General features: G+C 38.7%; 1 protein-coding gene across 2 annotated transcripts in view; it reads right to left on the bottom strand.

The window, feature by feature from the left end:
* The window catches only part of LOC111155307 (F-box and leucine rich repeat protein 13), a 224,886-nt gene extending 210,930 nt beyond the window's left edge, over nt 1-13,956 (bottom strand). For both annotated transcript variants that reach the window (XM_022515450.1, XM_022515449.1), the window contains exons 1-4: nt 13,889-13,956; nt 12,718-12,872; nt 10,420-10,529; nt 6,557-6,724 (exon numbers count right to left, since the gene is read on the bottom strand). In XM_022515450.1, coding sequence (XP_022371158.1) covers nt 6,557-6,724; nt 10,420-10,529; nt 12,718-12,872; nt 13,889-13,956 — 501 coding nt within the window. The remainder of the gene's footprint in view (nt 1-6,556; nt 6,725-10,419; nt 10,530-12,717; nt 12,873-13,888) is intronic.
* Between the last annotated feature and the right edge of the window lie 609 nt (nt 13,957-14,565).

The following is a 14,565-nucleotide window of genomic DNA, read 5'->3' as shown; positions in this document are numbered from 1 at the left end:
GAGCACCCTCTGTGTGGGCAGATGCCATGGAGTGACAGAGTCTATGCAGTGTAAGGAAGGACAGAGTGTAAGTAAGGACAGAGTCTATGTGGTGTAAGGAGGGCATCCCCAAGAAGGGGCAGCTTATGCATGCATTGTCAGAGCCTGCATAGGACAAGGAGGGGATCTACCTAGGAAGTGCTCAGTATAGTGTGTCTTAGCCCAAAGTTAGTAAGGAAACCATGCAGTGGGGAAGGCAACAGCCACATGGTGTCAGAGCCTGAGCCCGTAAGAGGGTGGCCTGGCAAGGGATGTCAAAGTCTGAGCAGAATGAAGAAAGGAGGGGATAGTGGCAACAACCTGTGTGACTGGTGACACACAGGGGGAATGGTTAAATAAGTAAAGATACAAAGAATAATGAAGGCTAGGATCCTCACTGCTGGAGGACATTGCAAATATGGGATAAGAGAGAATTAGAATGAACCTTATGGTCCAAAAATAAAACTGCAAGTATCTGTGTGCTATTTAGGTTTGTAGCTACTTAGTGTCTCTCATTTTTCCTACCAAGAAGACCTAAGGGGACGTGACACTGCAATGGCAACGAACACAGCTAGTGCTCATGGTTTCTATGTACACTTGCCATTGAGAAGGATTTAGGGACTTTTGGAGAAATGACTTATCCACGGTGGGACAAGGAAAGTACGAGGTGAGCCTGGGACAGCAAGCTGTGCTATAAAGTAAGGAAATACTGAAGAAATGATGATGATGTGTCAAAAGGACACAGAAGGCAACTTGACTCTGTCCAAATCTAGGACAATTTGGGCACCAAAATAATTAGAGTAATGGATTATAACCCACAAATAAAATGGAAAACTGGGAATCCATACTGATGTAAATAAATAAACAAACTGAAATGAATAGGAATGCTTATATAATTTTAAAGTAGCCGTAACATACATATCATTTACAAAGGAGGTGACTGAATTGTAGTGAAGAAGCCTGACTGACAGACACCACTATCATCACGTGATCAAAGTGACCATCCCCAGTCATAGGCAAATCCAAATCCTGTCACTGATATGCTACAATGGGAGGAGCACAGAGTGATGTCTGTGGTATTTCTTTTTTTTTTTAATATTTTATTTATTTATTCATGAGAGACAGACAGAGAGAGAGGCAGAGGGAGAAGAAGGTTTCCCACTGAGCAGAGACCCTGACACGGGACTCAATCCCAGGACCCTGGGATCAAGACCTGAGTGAAGTCAGACGCTTACCCATCTGAGCCACCCATGTGCCCTGTCCGTGGTATTTCCAATGAAAATGCATAACCTGAGTATATTCTTGAGGAAACACCAAATAAGCTCAAGTTGAGAGATATTCCACAATAAAACGGACTTAATCTTCCTGTGAAGATCATGAAAATTAAAAGACTAAGGGGCCATTGCAAATGGAAGGAGAATTGAGGAGACATAGTAACCAATTGTTATGTGTGATTCTAGACTGGATTCTTCTGCATTACTGGGACATTATTAGAACAACTGGGGAAACCTGAACTAGGTTTGAGGATTTTGATGGTTGCCTCTAAGGGAATGCTCTTGTTCACAGGAATAAACCAATAGTAGTCAGCGGTGATGAGGTCTTATGTCAGCAACTTACTTTCAAAACTGTTGAGGAAATGTTCTCTGTACAGTACTTGCAACTTGTCTAGAAGCTTCAGATTGTTAAAAGTAAAATGTATTGAAAGTTTTACTTGTTTCTTACCAGTTTGGATGCCTTTTACTTCTTGTGTCTGATTGATGCACCTAGGACTTCCAGCACTATGCTGAATAACGATGGTAAGAATGGTCATGCTTGTTTTGTTCTTAGAGGAAAAGCTCTCAGTTTTTCATCATTGAGTATGATGTTAGTTGTGGGTTTTTCATAAATGGCCTTTATTCTCTTGAGGCATGTTCCCTCTTAATCCACTTTGTTGGGGTTTTTTTTTTTTTTAATCATGAATGGATGTTGTACTTTGTCCAGTGCTCTTTCTACATCTATTGGGATGATCATGAGGGTTTTATCCTTTTGTTGATGTGATGTATCATGTTGATTGACTTCCGAATGTTGAACCACTTATGCATCCCTGCAATAAATTCCACTCAGTCATGGAGAATGATTTTTAATGGACTGTTGGGTTCAGTTTGCTAATATTTTGTTGAGGATCTTTGCATCTATGTTCATCAGAGATACTGGCCTACAGTTTTCTTCTTTTGTTGTGTCTTTGTCCGGTTTTGGTATCAGAGTAATGCTGGTGTCATAAGATGAATTTGGAAGGTTTTCTTCCCCTTCTATTTTCTGAAGTAGTTTGAGAAGAAGAGATATTAACACTTTTTTAAATGTTAGGTAGAATTCATCTCTGAAGCCTTCTGGTGCTGGACTACGTTTATTGGGAATTTTAAATTACTGATTCCACTTCATTGCTCATAATCAGTCTGTTCAAATTTTCTTTTTTTTTTTTTCTTGAATCAGTTTTGGAAGGTTATATGTGTCTAAGAACTTATCCACTTCTTCTAGGTTGTCCAATTTGTTGACATCTTATTTTTCACAGTTATCTCTTATAATCCTTTGTACTTCTGTGGCGTTGGTCATTATATCTCCTCTTTTGTTTCTGATTTCTGTTTATTTGAGTCCTCTCTCTTTTTTTCTTGACCAGTTTGGTGGAAGGTTTATCCTTGCAAAGAACCAGCTGCTATTAATTAATTGAATTTGAATAATGAAAAAAAGAACCAACTCCTGGTTTCATTGATCTTTTCTATTGTGGGTGGCTTTTTTTGGACTCAATTTCATTTATTTCAGCTCTAATCTTTATTATTTCCTTCCTTCTACATGACATGAGACTATATATAGAAAAACCAAAAGACTTTACCTGAAAACTACCATAATGAGTAAATGATTTCAGTAAAGTCACAGGATACGAAATTAATACAGAACACTGTTGCATTTCTATACACTAATGAAATAGCAGAAAGAAAAAAATTAAAAACAATCCCATTTACAATTACATCAAAAAGAATAAAATTCCTAGGAATAAACCAAGGAGATGAAAGACCTATATTCCAAAAACTATAAAACACTGCTGTAACAAATTGGCGATGACACAAACAAATAGAAAGATATTCCATGCTCATGGACTGGAAGAACCGATATTGTTTTGTTTTGTTTTGTTTTTTAAAGATTTTATTTATTTATTTGATGGACAAAGATCACAAGTAGGCAGAGAGGCAGGCAGAGAGAGAGAGAGGCGGAAGCAGTCTCCCTGCGGAGCAGAGAGCCCAATGCAAGACTCGATCCCAGGACCCCGAGATCATGACCTGAGCCGAAAGCAGAGGCTTAACCCACTGAGCCACCCAGGTGCGCTAGAACTGATATTGTTAAAATGTCCATAGTACCTAAAACAATCTACAGATGTAATGCAATCAGTACCAGAATACAAACAACATTTTTCACAGAACTGGAATAAATAATCCTAAAATTTGAATGGAACCACGAAAGACACCAAACAGCCAAAGCAAAACTGGAGGTATCACAATTCTGGATTTCAAGATATATTATATAGCTATAGCATGCAAACAGTATGGTACCTGCACAAAAATAGACACATAGATCAAGGGAACGGAATAGAGTCCAGAAATAAACCCATGCTTATGTGGTCAATTAATCTATGACAAAGGAAGGAAGAATATACAAAAGGGAAAAGACAATCTCTTCAACAAATGATGTTGGGAAAACTGGACAGCAACATGCAAAAGAATGAACCTGGACCACTTTCTTACACCATGCTCAAAAATAAACACAAAATGGATTAAAGACCTAAATATGATACCTGAAACTATAAAACTCTTTGAAGAAAACATAGGCAGTAATTTCTTTGACATTAGCCATGGAAGCATTTTTCTAGATATGTCTCCCCAGACAAGAAAAATAAAACAAAATTAAACTATTAGGACTATGCTAAAATAAAAAGCTTTTGCACAGTGAAGGAAACCATCAATAAAATGACAAGGCAACCTACTGAATGGGAGAAGATATTTGCAAATGATATATCTGAAAAGGGGTTAATATCCAAAGTATTCAAAGAAATTATACAACTCAACATCAAAAAGACAAATCATTTTCAAATTAAGAATGGGCAAAAGATATGAACAGACATTTCTCCAAAGAAGACATACAGATGCCAACAAACACATGAAAAGATGCTCAGCATCATGGATCATCAGGGAAATGCAAATCAAAACCACAATGAGATATCACCTCACACTTGCCAGAATGGCTAAAATCAAATGCACAAGAAACAGCAAGTTTTGGAACCCTCATGCACTATTGGTAGGAATGTAAGTTGGTATAACCACTGTGAAAAACTGGAGTTCCTTAAAAAATTAAAAATAGAATTACCACATGATACGGTAATTCCACTACTTGGGTATTCACCCAAAGAAAATGAAAACACTAATTCCAAAAGACATATATATCCCTATGTTTATTGCATTATTTACAATAGCTGAAATATGGAAACAACTCAAGTGTCCATCACTAGATGAACGGTTAAAGAAGTAGTAGATGTACAATGGAATATTACTAAGCCATAAAAAAGAACAAGATCTTGTCATTTGCAAAACATGGATAGACTTAGGGGGTACAATGTTAAGTGAAATAAGTTGGAGAAATACACTCATATGTGGAATGTAAGAAACAAAGCAAATGAACAAAAAGAAAAAAAAGGCAAACAAAAAATCAGACTTTTAAGTACAGAAAACAAACTGGTGGTTGCCAGAGGAGAGGTGGGTAGAGGGATGGATGAAACGAATCAAGCAGATTAAGAGCACACTTATTGTGACAAGCACCGAGTAATGCACTGAACTGTTGAATCATTACATTGTACACCTGAAACTAATAAAACACTATGTTAATTACACATCAATAAAAAATAAATAACAAAAGAAGGATATGCTAAATAAAGTATAATTGACTATTTAAAGCAAAAATAATACATTATAGGGTTTATAAACACCTGGCGATATAATGCATGGCAATAACAGTGGGAAGCACAGGAGAAGGAAAATGAAAGCATATTCTAGTTAGGATATTACCTTATATGTAAAGTGGTAGAAAATTATGTGAAGGTGTAATCTGTGATGAATTGAAAACCCCAGCGCAGCCACTGATAAAGTAAACAAAGAAACTTTAGCAGTGAACAGTGTGAGAATTCAAAGACAAAAGAACAGCCGTATCAGTGTAAGAGTGTGATGTGGCTTAGAAAAACCACTAAGAATAACATATTAATATGACACAAAAAGAGAAATAATTAGGGCAAGAGTGCTAGGCTTGGTTATACAGAGCTCTGAAGCTTCTCTCACGGAAAGACTGTACAGACAAAACGGAAGGCAAGCATCAGGTGTAGGAGGGAAATCTCTGATATGTTCCAGGCAAAAGGTTGATATATTACCAATATACAAAGAGCTATTACAAACCAGCAAGCAAATTATGGGAATTCCAATTTCAAAATGAACCAGATAGAATAGACACTTTATAAAGAGGAAATTATGGGCGAAAATATCCTTATCCTAACTCCACGCAATACGTAAAATGCTGGACTAGACGTAGACGCATAGATACCCTGTCCCCAAATAGAACTTGAGCTTAATTCTGCACATTCAGCAGGTTGTATTTAACGCATGGGATTTTATAATGTGAAGCTTTCATCCATCAGAATAAGGTGATATTTTATAACTCTTCTACGATTTCTCAGGCAGTCTCACAAAGAAATTATTTATCTATCAAATTAGGAGAGAATATAACTTATAGTTGGAATTATGGCTGATTTTTCAGAGATCAATTCAGTGAACTGTAAGCTGTAACTACATGATTCTCTCTATGAATTCACAATCTAGGGGAAAAAGATACTACAAATATTTCATCTAATTGGAAGGTGCACTAAGGGACACCTGGGTGGCTCAGTTGGTTAAGCCGCTGCCTTTGGCTCAGGTCATGATCCCAGGGTCCTGGGATCAAGTCCCGCATCGGGCTCCTTGCTCAGGGGGGAGCCTGCTTCTCTCTCTGCTTCTACCTGCCACTTTGCCTGCTTGTCCTCTCTCTCTCTGACAAATAAATAAATAAATAAATAAAATCTTTAAAAAAAAAAGAAAAAGAAAAAGAAAGGTGCACTAAGACAAGCCCATTTACATCCCAGAGTGAAGGCATCATGTGAAATTTAAAAGATTAGGGATTAAAAATGAAAAAGTGTGTGCTGCAGTAGCTAAAACCTGTTCCACCTTAAATGACAATGTATGCTTGAAGGAGGAATGTTTTCCTTCCTTTCTTATTTCCTGCAGCTTTACTTTCTCCACTTTTGATTGCTGGAGTCATCTTACAGCCATCCAAAAGGATGACCTCTAAAAATCTGAGTTGAACCCACAGCTAGTTGTAAAAAAAACATGTTTCTTTGAAATAGGATTTCCATCATTCATGTCAGGTTTATAAAACCACTCTTTACATAAACATTGTGAAAATGACTAGTTACGATACATGAATTCATACGAACCCGTGAGATCACTCTTTCGGGGAACAGCGAAATGTCACATTCAGGAACCTCGCTTCCAAGAGAGACTTCAGACGCACCGTGTTCAGGAAATAGGAATTCTTCCTTAGCAACGACGTTGCGTTTTAACTTGCTTCTCCATTTCAGCAACTGAAGTTCATGTTTTAATATCTGCCATGAAAATAACCGGCAAATTCCATGTCATCATTGTGAAGGTTAAATGAGATATGTATAAAGCACAGCACTCGACACCATGATAGAACCAAATAAACATTCTGTATTATTGTCATCCCCGCTGTGCAAACTGCCTTTGTCCATAGCAGGGCGATATGCTCCAGACCACCAGAGCATTAGAGATCATTCCCATGTGTTGTCAGACACCAGTGGCCTAGGCAGCAACCTCGATGATGTGGTCCAGCCTCCTCTTTTAGATGAAGAAGCTGAAACCCGCAGAGTCAAGGTTCTGGTAATGACTGACAGGATATTTGGGGTATGGAAAGGTGGCGGTTAGCACAGAGATAAAAAAGGAGAGGCAGAGGAAAGCATTTGGGGTCTTGCCTGATTTACTGTTACAAGAAGTCCCCATTCTGATGCTGAATACGTTCCTTAAAACTGCATAATTAAGGGGCGCCTGGGTAGCTCAGTGGGTTGGAGCCTCTGCCTTCAGCTCAGGTCATGATCCCAGGGTCCTGGGATCGAGCCCCACATCGGGCTCTCTGCCTGGCAGGGAGCCTGCTTCTCTCTCTCTCTCTGCCTGCCTCTCTGCCTACTTGTGATCTCTGTCTGTCAAATAGATAAATAAAATCTTTAAAAAAAAACCTGCATAATCGAGAAAAAGCCATAAGGATAAATAAATGTCACACACACACACGAAAGAAGGGCACACGTTGGAGAAGATTAGTGCATAGAAGTGTTTCCTGCTTTCTCTGCGCAGCACACACCAGCCATGCTCACTTCACCCACTTAAGTGAATGATTGTTAGGCCAGGAAATCACATAGCTAGAAGTAAATGTTTTCTCTAAACACCCAACTAACTGTACAGTATACATCTATATGAAGGATAATACTACGTTATGTGTTATTATTTATATTAATATGTATCAACTATTGCATGCACCACATTATGCTCAGGGTATGGGGGTGATTAAGAAAACAATACTGCCTCCGAGATGTTCAGTTCAAGCGGGGTGTGAACGGGGCAGACTAGTCATGTACAGTTGCTTATTTCGCCATTAGACAATCACTGATCAGGCTTGGGGGGAGCCAGGATCAAAATGCTAGCTTAGTGCACAGTGTCAAAAATCACTGAACAGGGGCGCCTGGGTGGCTCAGTCAGGGAAGCATCTGACTCTTGATTTTGGCTCAGGTCTTGAGATCAAGCCCCACATCAGGCTCCCTGCTCAGTGGGGGGTCTACTTGAGATTCCTTGTCTCTCTCTCCCTCTGCCCATCCTGCCTCCCCCAATGCTCTCTCTCTCTCTCAAATAAATCTAAGAAGAAAGAAAGAAGGAGGGAAGGGAGGAAAGAAAGAGAAAGAAGGGAAGAAGGGAAGAAAGAAAAGAAGGAAAGAAAGAAAGAAGGAAAGAAAGAAAGAAAGAAAGAAAGAAAGAAAGAAAGAAAAGAAAGAAAGAAAGAAAGAAAGAAAGAAAAAGGAAGGAAGGAAGGAAGGAAGGAAGGAAGGAAGGAAGGAAGGAAGAAAAAGGGAAAGGGAGGCAGGAAGGACAGACAAGCGAGCACTGAACAAGCAGACTGTTGAACTGGCAACACTGAACATGAGCTAGTAACATTGAACGTGTACTCTACAAATGCTGGAGGACATCCTAGAAGAACACCATGATACCAGTAGGGGACAGATTTGCAGAGAGCAAGAACTGTGCTTTATGCATCTCAGTGTCCTCTATAGACTCTAGCACTGTTTCCAGCATAAATCTTTGTATACCCTCTTGGTACGTGTGTAGTATCATCAGTGTGAGCATCTGAACCCGTTAGCGGTGGGAGGACATTGATCCTGCCCTCCACTGGGTGACGACTAAACGAGTTTAATTTCTTATTTTTCTCTTTCTTATTTATCCCAACTTTGTCTTTTAAGACTATTGATAAAACATTACCTATGAAGTAATATAACTAAAAAAAATCAATTTTTCTATGTCTGATCCTAATAGTTACTGTGAGTGTTCTAAAACAACATTAAGTAATAATGTATTAACAGCTTAAGCAAACCAGAAATATTTTTAAGTTTGGAGGAATTTGCTTGGGTCCTCTATTTTATTTTATTTTTTTTTAAAGATTTTATTTAATTATTTGTCAGAGAGAGAGAGGGAGAGAGAGCAAGCACAGGCAGATAGAATGGCAGGCAGAGGCAGAGGGAGAAGCAGGCTCCCTGATGAGCAAGGAGCCCGATGTGGGACTCGATCCCAGGACGCTGGGATCATGACCTGAGCGAAGGCAGCTGCTTAACCAACTGAGCCACCCAGGCATCCCGGGTCCTCTATTTTAATTGCTTTAATTAAAGTGTCCCAGTTAAGAATGATCCTTTAGTTTAGCAAATTAAAGATTTTATTTATTTATTTATTTATTTATTTATTTGACAGACAGAGATCACAAGTAGGCAGAGAAGTAGGCAGAGAGAGAGGGAAGCGGGCTCCCCGCTGAGCAGAGAGCCCGATGTGGGGCTCAATCCCAGGACTCTGGGATCATGACCTGAGCTGAAGGCATGGCTTAACCCACTGAGCCTCCCAGGCACCCCCATAAGTTTAGCAATTTAGTAATTTTTAAAATAATTTATATTAAAATTATAATTTATTATATTGAAGGTTGAAAAAGAATAACAATCTAATCTTATCTAGGACAGAAAAAATTTATTCAGTCTTTATCATATCAAATGGTTTCTCTTCCATTTTAATTTTTTTTAAAGATTTTATTTATTTTTATTTAACAGACAGAGATCACAAGTAGGCAGAGAGGCAGGCAAAGAGAGAGAGGAAGAAGCAGGTTCCCTGCTGAGCAGAGAGCTGGATGCAGGGCTTGATCCCAGGACCCTGGGACCATGACCTGAGCCAAAGGCAGAGGCTTTAACCCCTTGAGCCACCCAGGCGCCCCTCTCTTCTATTTTAGACATCTATATCTATCTAAACACTTACTTCAACAAAATTCTTCGTTTTTACCAATAACTTTAAACAAAATGCTGAAATTTTTTCTGTGTTCAGAGTTGAAATGAAACAACAGAATTTATTAGAAAATATTTTTCGTAGCTGAAGGAAAATTTAAATTATTCAATTAAGAGAATAAAGACCCCATCAAAATTATATAATATTGGGGCACCTGGGTGGCTCAGTCTGTTAAGCACCTGTCTTCAGCTCAGTTCATGGTCTCAGGGTCCTGGGATGGAGCCCCCCCCACCGAGTCGTGCCTCCGGCTCCCCACTCAGCAGGGAGTCTGCTTCTCCTCCTCCCTCTCACTCTGTCTCTCCACCCCGTCCATGCACACACGCTCTCTCTCAAATAAATAAGTAAAATCTTTTTTTTAAGTGCCTAATATTCAATATTTTCACACTTTCCACGCATGGCATTATTATCTGAAGCAACATCAATAGAACAACCAAATTCAGTTTCTTTTTTTTTTTTTAAAGATTTTATTTATTTATTTGACAGAGAGAGATCACAAGTAGACAGAGAGGCAGGCAGAGAGAGAGAGAGAGAGAGAGAGAGAGGGAAGCAGGCTCCCTGCCGAGCAGAGAGCCCGATGCGGGACTCGATCCCAGGACCCTGAGATCATGACCTGAGCCGAAGGCAGCGGCTTAACCCACTGAGCCACCCAGGCGCCCCCAAATTCAGTTTCTAAACAAATTAAGTTTCTGAGATACCATACCAGCTCCTCTTCTCTCTTCTTATACTTATGTTGAGCTTCATCCCTCCACCTGGTTAGGATAGCCAATAGCTTGTAACGGCGGCACATCCTCCGTATCCGCACTAGTGTGACTAAAGAAAAGTTATTAGATTATTGTATATATATAAAGATGTTTCCTAAAAACAATGTTTAATATTCTATCATGTTTATAATACAAACTAATATTGTGTCTGGCGGGTTTTGTTTGATTTTAATTATATCTAAAATTAATTACTTTCGGCAGCAGTACATCTCTACTCCTGAAACTTTATTAACCTGTAAACATCACATTTGCCCTTGGAAATAGAGATGGAGGGATGCCTGGGGTGGCTCAGCTGGTTAAGCGTTTGCCTTTAGCTCAGGTCATGATCCCCGGGTCCTGGGATCAAGTCCCACATTGGGCTCCCTGCTCAGCAGGAAGCCTGCTTCTCCCTCTCTTGTGCATGCTTCTCTCTCTCTCAACTCCCCCTGCTTGTGTTCCCTCTCTCGCTGTATCTGTCAAATAAATAAATAAAATCTTAAAAAAATAAAAATAAAGATGTAATAGATGTAATAACACATCAGGATATATATAGGATACATATCTTTTCTTTTTTTAATCAAACTGTTCTTTATAAAACCAGAACTCCTAAACTTAATCACAGAAATACAATTATAAGGCAGTATTCTGATTTAGTTAAATGCCCTATGATTAAATAAATCGCTCCATTTTATGTTTTAACCAAGGGTCCAAAGCTCAAATACAGGGGTCAGGCCAGGAAGAAGGATGACTAAGGCAGGCCCTGGGGACACCAATGAAGAGGACATTGGCTTCTTTTTTTTTAACTTTTTTTTTTTTTTTTAAGATTTTGTTTATTTATTTGACAGATAGAGATCACAAGTAGGCAGAGAGGCAGGCAGAAGAGAGAGGAGGAAGCAGGCTCCCGGATCCCAGGACCCTGAGATCATGACCTAAGCCGAAGGCAGAGGCTTTAACCCACTGAGTCGCCCAGGTGCCCCGAGGGCACTGGCTTCTTAACTGAAGCCAGTTGCTTCCTCTCTGAATTAGAGGCCCATCAATCTTACTTTAAAACCTTCAGAGGGCACCTGGGGGGCATTCAACTCTTGATTACCACTCTGGTTGCGATCTCAGGGTCATGAGATGGAGCCCCACCTCGGGGTATGGAGTCTGCTTAGGATTCTCTCTCCCTCTCCCACTTCCCCTCCCCACCCCACCCCCATGCTCCCATGTGCACACTCTCTCTTGCTCTCTCTCTCTCTCTCCCTCTCTAAAAAAAGAAGAAGAAAAAAAAACCTTCAGAGGGCTCACTGTGACTGAGGTATCAAGAGGAAATGATTCTCTGATTTGCAACAGCCATAAACCAGTATTTGGTAAGTGGCGAAAATCTGAGCAAAATGCTGGGGTTCCCTATTCCTGCCTCAAAGATCATGTACATGCCCTCTCTATTTTTTACAACTATCAAGGATTTAAGGAAAGGAAAATGCATTTTCTTTGTTTCCTCATGTATCCATTAAATGAAATATCTCTAAGGAATGGAAAATTCTCTGCAAGAAATAGTCAGTTTTGGTACCTATCATATACCAGCTTTCTCTGAGTAAAAATGATGATAGTAGATCTCTATTTATATCTGTACATATATCACACAAATCCGTACAGAATTTTTATTTCAAACATGCCTGTTTTCTGTTACAAGAAAACTCTTTGAGACAAATCTCATTTTTTTTTAAAGGTTTTATTTATTTATTTGACAGACAGAGATCACAAGTAGACAGAGAGGCAGGCAGAAAGAGAGAGAGGGAAGCAGGCTCCCTGCTGAGCAGAGAGCCCGATGCGGGACTCGATCCCAGGACCCTGAGATCACGACCCGAGCCGAAGGCAGCAGCTCAACCCACTGAGCCACCCAGGCGCCCCGACAAATCTCATTTAAATGTAAGACATTTAATTAGTGGCTTTTCATGACATTTCATGACAGTTCTCTAGACATAATAATAAATTCTCAGTAAAAACTGCTTAATCTTTTGTTAAGATTTTTATTTATTTATTTGACAGAGAGAGAGAGAGAGATCACAACTAGGCAGAGAGGCAGGCAGAGTGAGAGGGAGAAGCAGGTTCCCCGCTGAGCAGGGCTCCATCTCAGGATCCTGAGGTCATGACCTGAGCTTAAGGCAGAGGCTTAACCCACTGAGCCACCCAGCCACCCGCAAACTGCTTAATTGTTAAGTGTGTTAATTCTTTGAATAAGCAATACAAAAACTAACCATTACTATGCAAGGATTTACCTGTAAGTAGTTTTTTTTGACCTTCTGTATAAGAGTGCCAGAGATGAAAGAAGTATTTTTGAAGTCTGAAATTGTCATATTCCCTCGCTTTTTCCATCTTTTCAGCCAGAAGTTCATCTTCACTTATAAGAGGTATTGCTATGTCTCTCCATGTGCTATAGGCAGTAAATACAGAAAAATAGTATTTTGATAATATCAGTGGCAATACATTCCTAATAAATGGAGAGGGAGAAGGAGTAACAATACCTCCTTTATTGCTTCAAATACCAAAGCATAGAAAGAAATTGTTCGATTATCGTTACTGTTCTAGCTACTTTTAGTGTTTCCTTTGAGCTTGTACTTACCTTTGCTATATTTCTAAAACCCAGTAAAGGTCTGAAATTCGGAAGGTATTTTTTGTAACCTGGTGTTTTTCAAAACCCATTTAGAGGCAAAACTAGACCTGACCTAAAGTAATTTTACCTCAGGGCGCCTGAGGTAGCTCGGCTGGTTGAACATCCAGCTCTAGATTTCAGCCCAAGTCATGATCTTGGGGTCCTGGGTTCAAGCCCCACAACAGGCTCTACACTCAGTGCAGATTCTCTCTCCCTCTCCCTGCTCCCCTCACACTCTCTCTCTCTCTAAAGTAAATAAATAAAGCTTAAAAGTAAACAAATAAAAATTAAAAAACCTAAAGTAATTTTGCATCAAAAACTCTCTGGACTTGACACATAGCTATTCGTAGTCTTTTTACAATTTCATTTCATAGACATTTAATTTTATATACATATATAACATATATAATAGAAATACTAATATGTTTTAATATGTTTGGTTCCAACATGGGGCCCCAGACACCACTGAAGATGTTATATAATACATAGAATGTGTAGAAATTACCTCTGTAAAATTTTTTTAAGAAAAAAAATCTAAATTTCGAAACATATCTCCAAGGGTTTCAGATGAAGGGATTGTAGACTTACACTTCGAAAAAAAGCAATACCTTGAAGAAGTAAAGAACATATTTTAACTAAGTAAATGCTAAATAAAAATAAAAGAAATATAGAATGCAAAATGGTGGCTACATGATTAAATAGATAAAATCAGAATGGCCAAAAATGAGTTGTTCTTCCTATAGAGAATATTAAGAATAAAAACACAAGGGAATAGGATGCGAAAATCACATTCTTACCAAAAGTGGGTCTTTACTAAATGTCCCGTATAAAAAGTGCATGCTTTTATCATCAATTCCGGAGTCATCTAAAGTAAATAAATAAATTAAATAGCACACATTAGAAATAAATGGAATGCAGAGGCCAACTCCAGAAGATACAGAGGAAAATGAGAGCAATATTTGCATTGGGCAGTAGGGAGATGGGAACAGATTAGAAGAACTACATGCCATTTATATATTTTGTAACTTTATTGTGTATGTCCATTATCTGTTTTTCAAACATTAAAATCACAACTTAAAATTTTCTCATTATATTGTATTTACTTTAAAGCATTTTAAGTAGATCTATGGTACTATTATTGTCAGGTGTATTGTTAGGAGTATAGAGTTGTGGGTCTGCTGGTCACCATTAAACCAAAAGATTTTGCATTCTTAAGAGTATAAAATGAAATTTTCTTTAAAAAAAAAAAAAAAGCTTGCCTCACCAAACAGTAATAGGAAAGCCACATAAATTAAAATTTTGGAATATGCTGAAAGAGATGCAAATTAATTGATCACTTGCAACTATTCACCATAACATATGTTAACATGTGCGAACAGCTAACTGAGGATTCCTGAAATCATCTGTACCTTCTGTACCTTCTTTAATGAGTAAGATAATATCATATTAACACATTTGTTATATGTACATGGTA

The sequence above is a fragment of the Enhydra lutris genome, unplaced genomic scaffold (genome assembly GCF_002288905.1).
Source record: "Enhydra lutris kenyoni isolate GAN:26980312 unplaced genomic scaffold, ASM228890v2 scaffoldscaffold40, whole genome shotgun sequence".
Classification (NCBI taxonomy): domain Eukaryota; kingdom Metazoa; phylum Chordata; class Mammalia; order Carnivora; family Mustelidae; genus Enhydra; species Enhydra lutris.
Note: the sequence above shows the minus strand (reverse complement) of the source record. Positions and strands in the feature narration are given on the sequence as shown.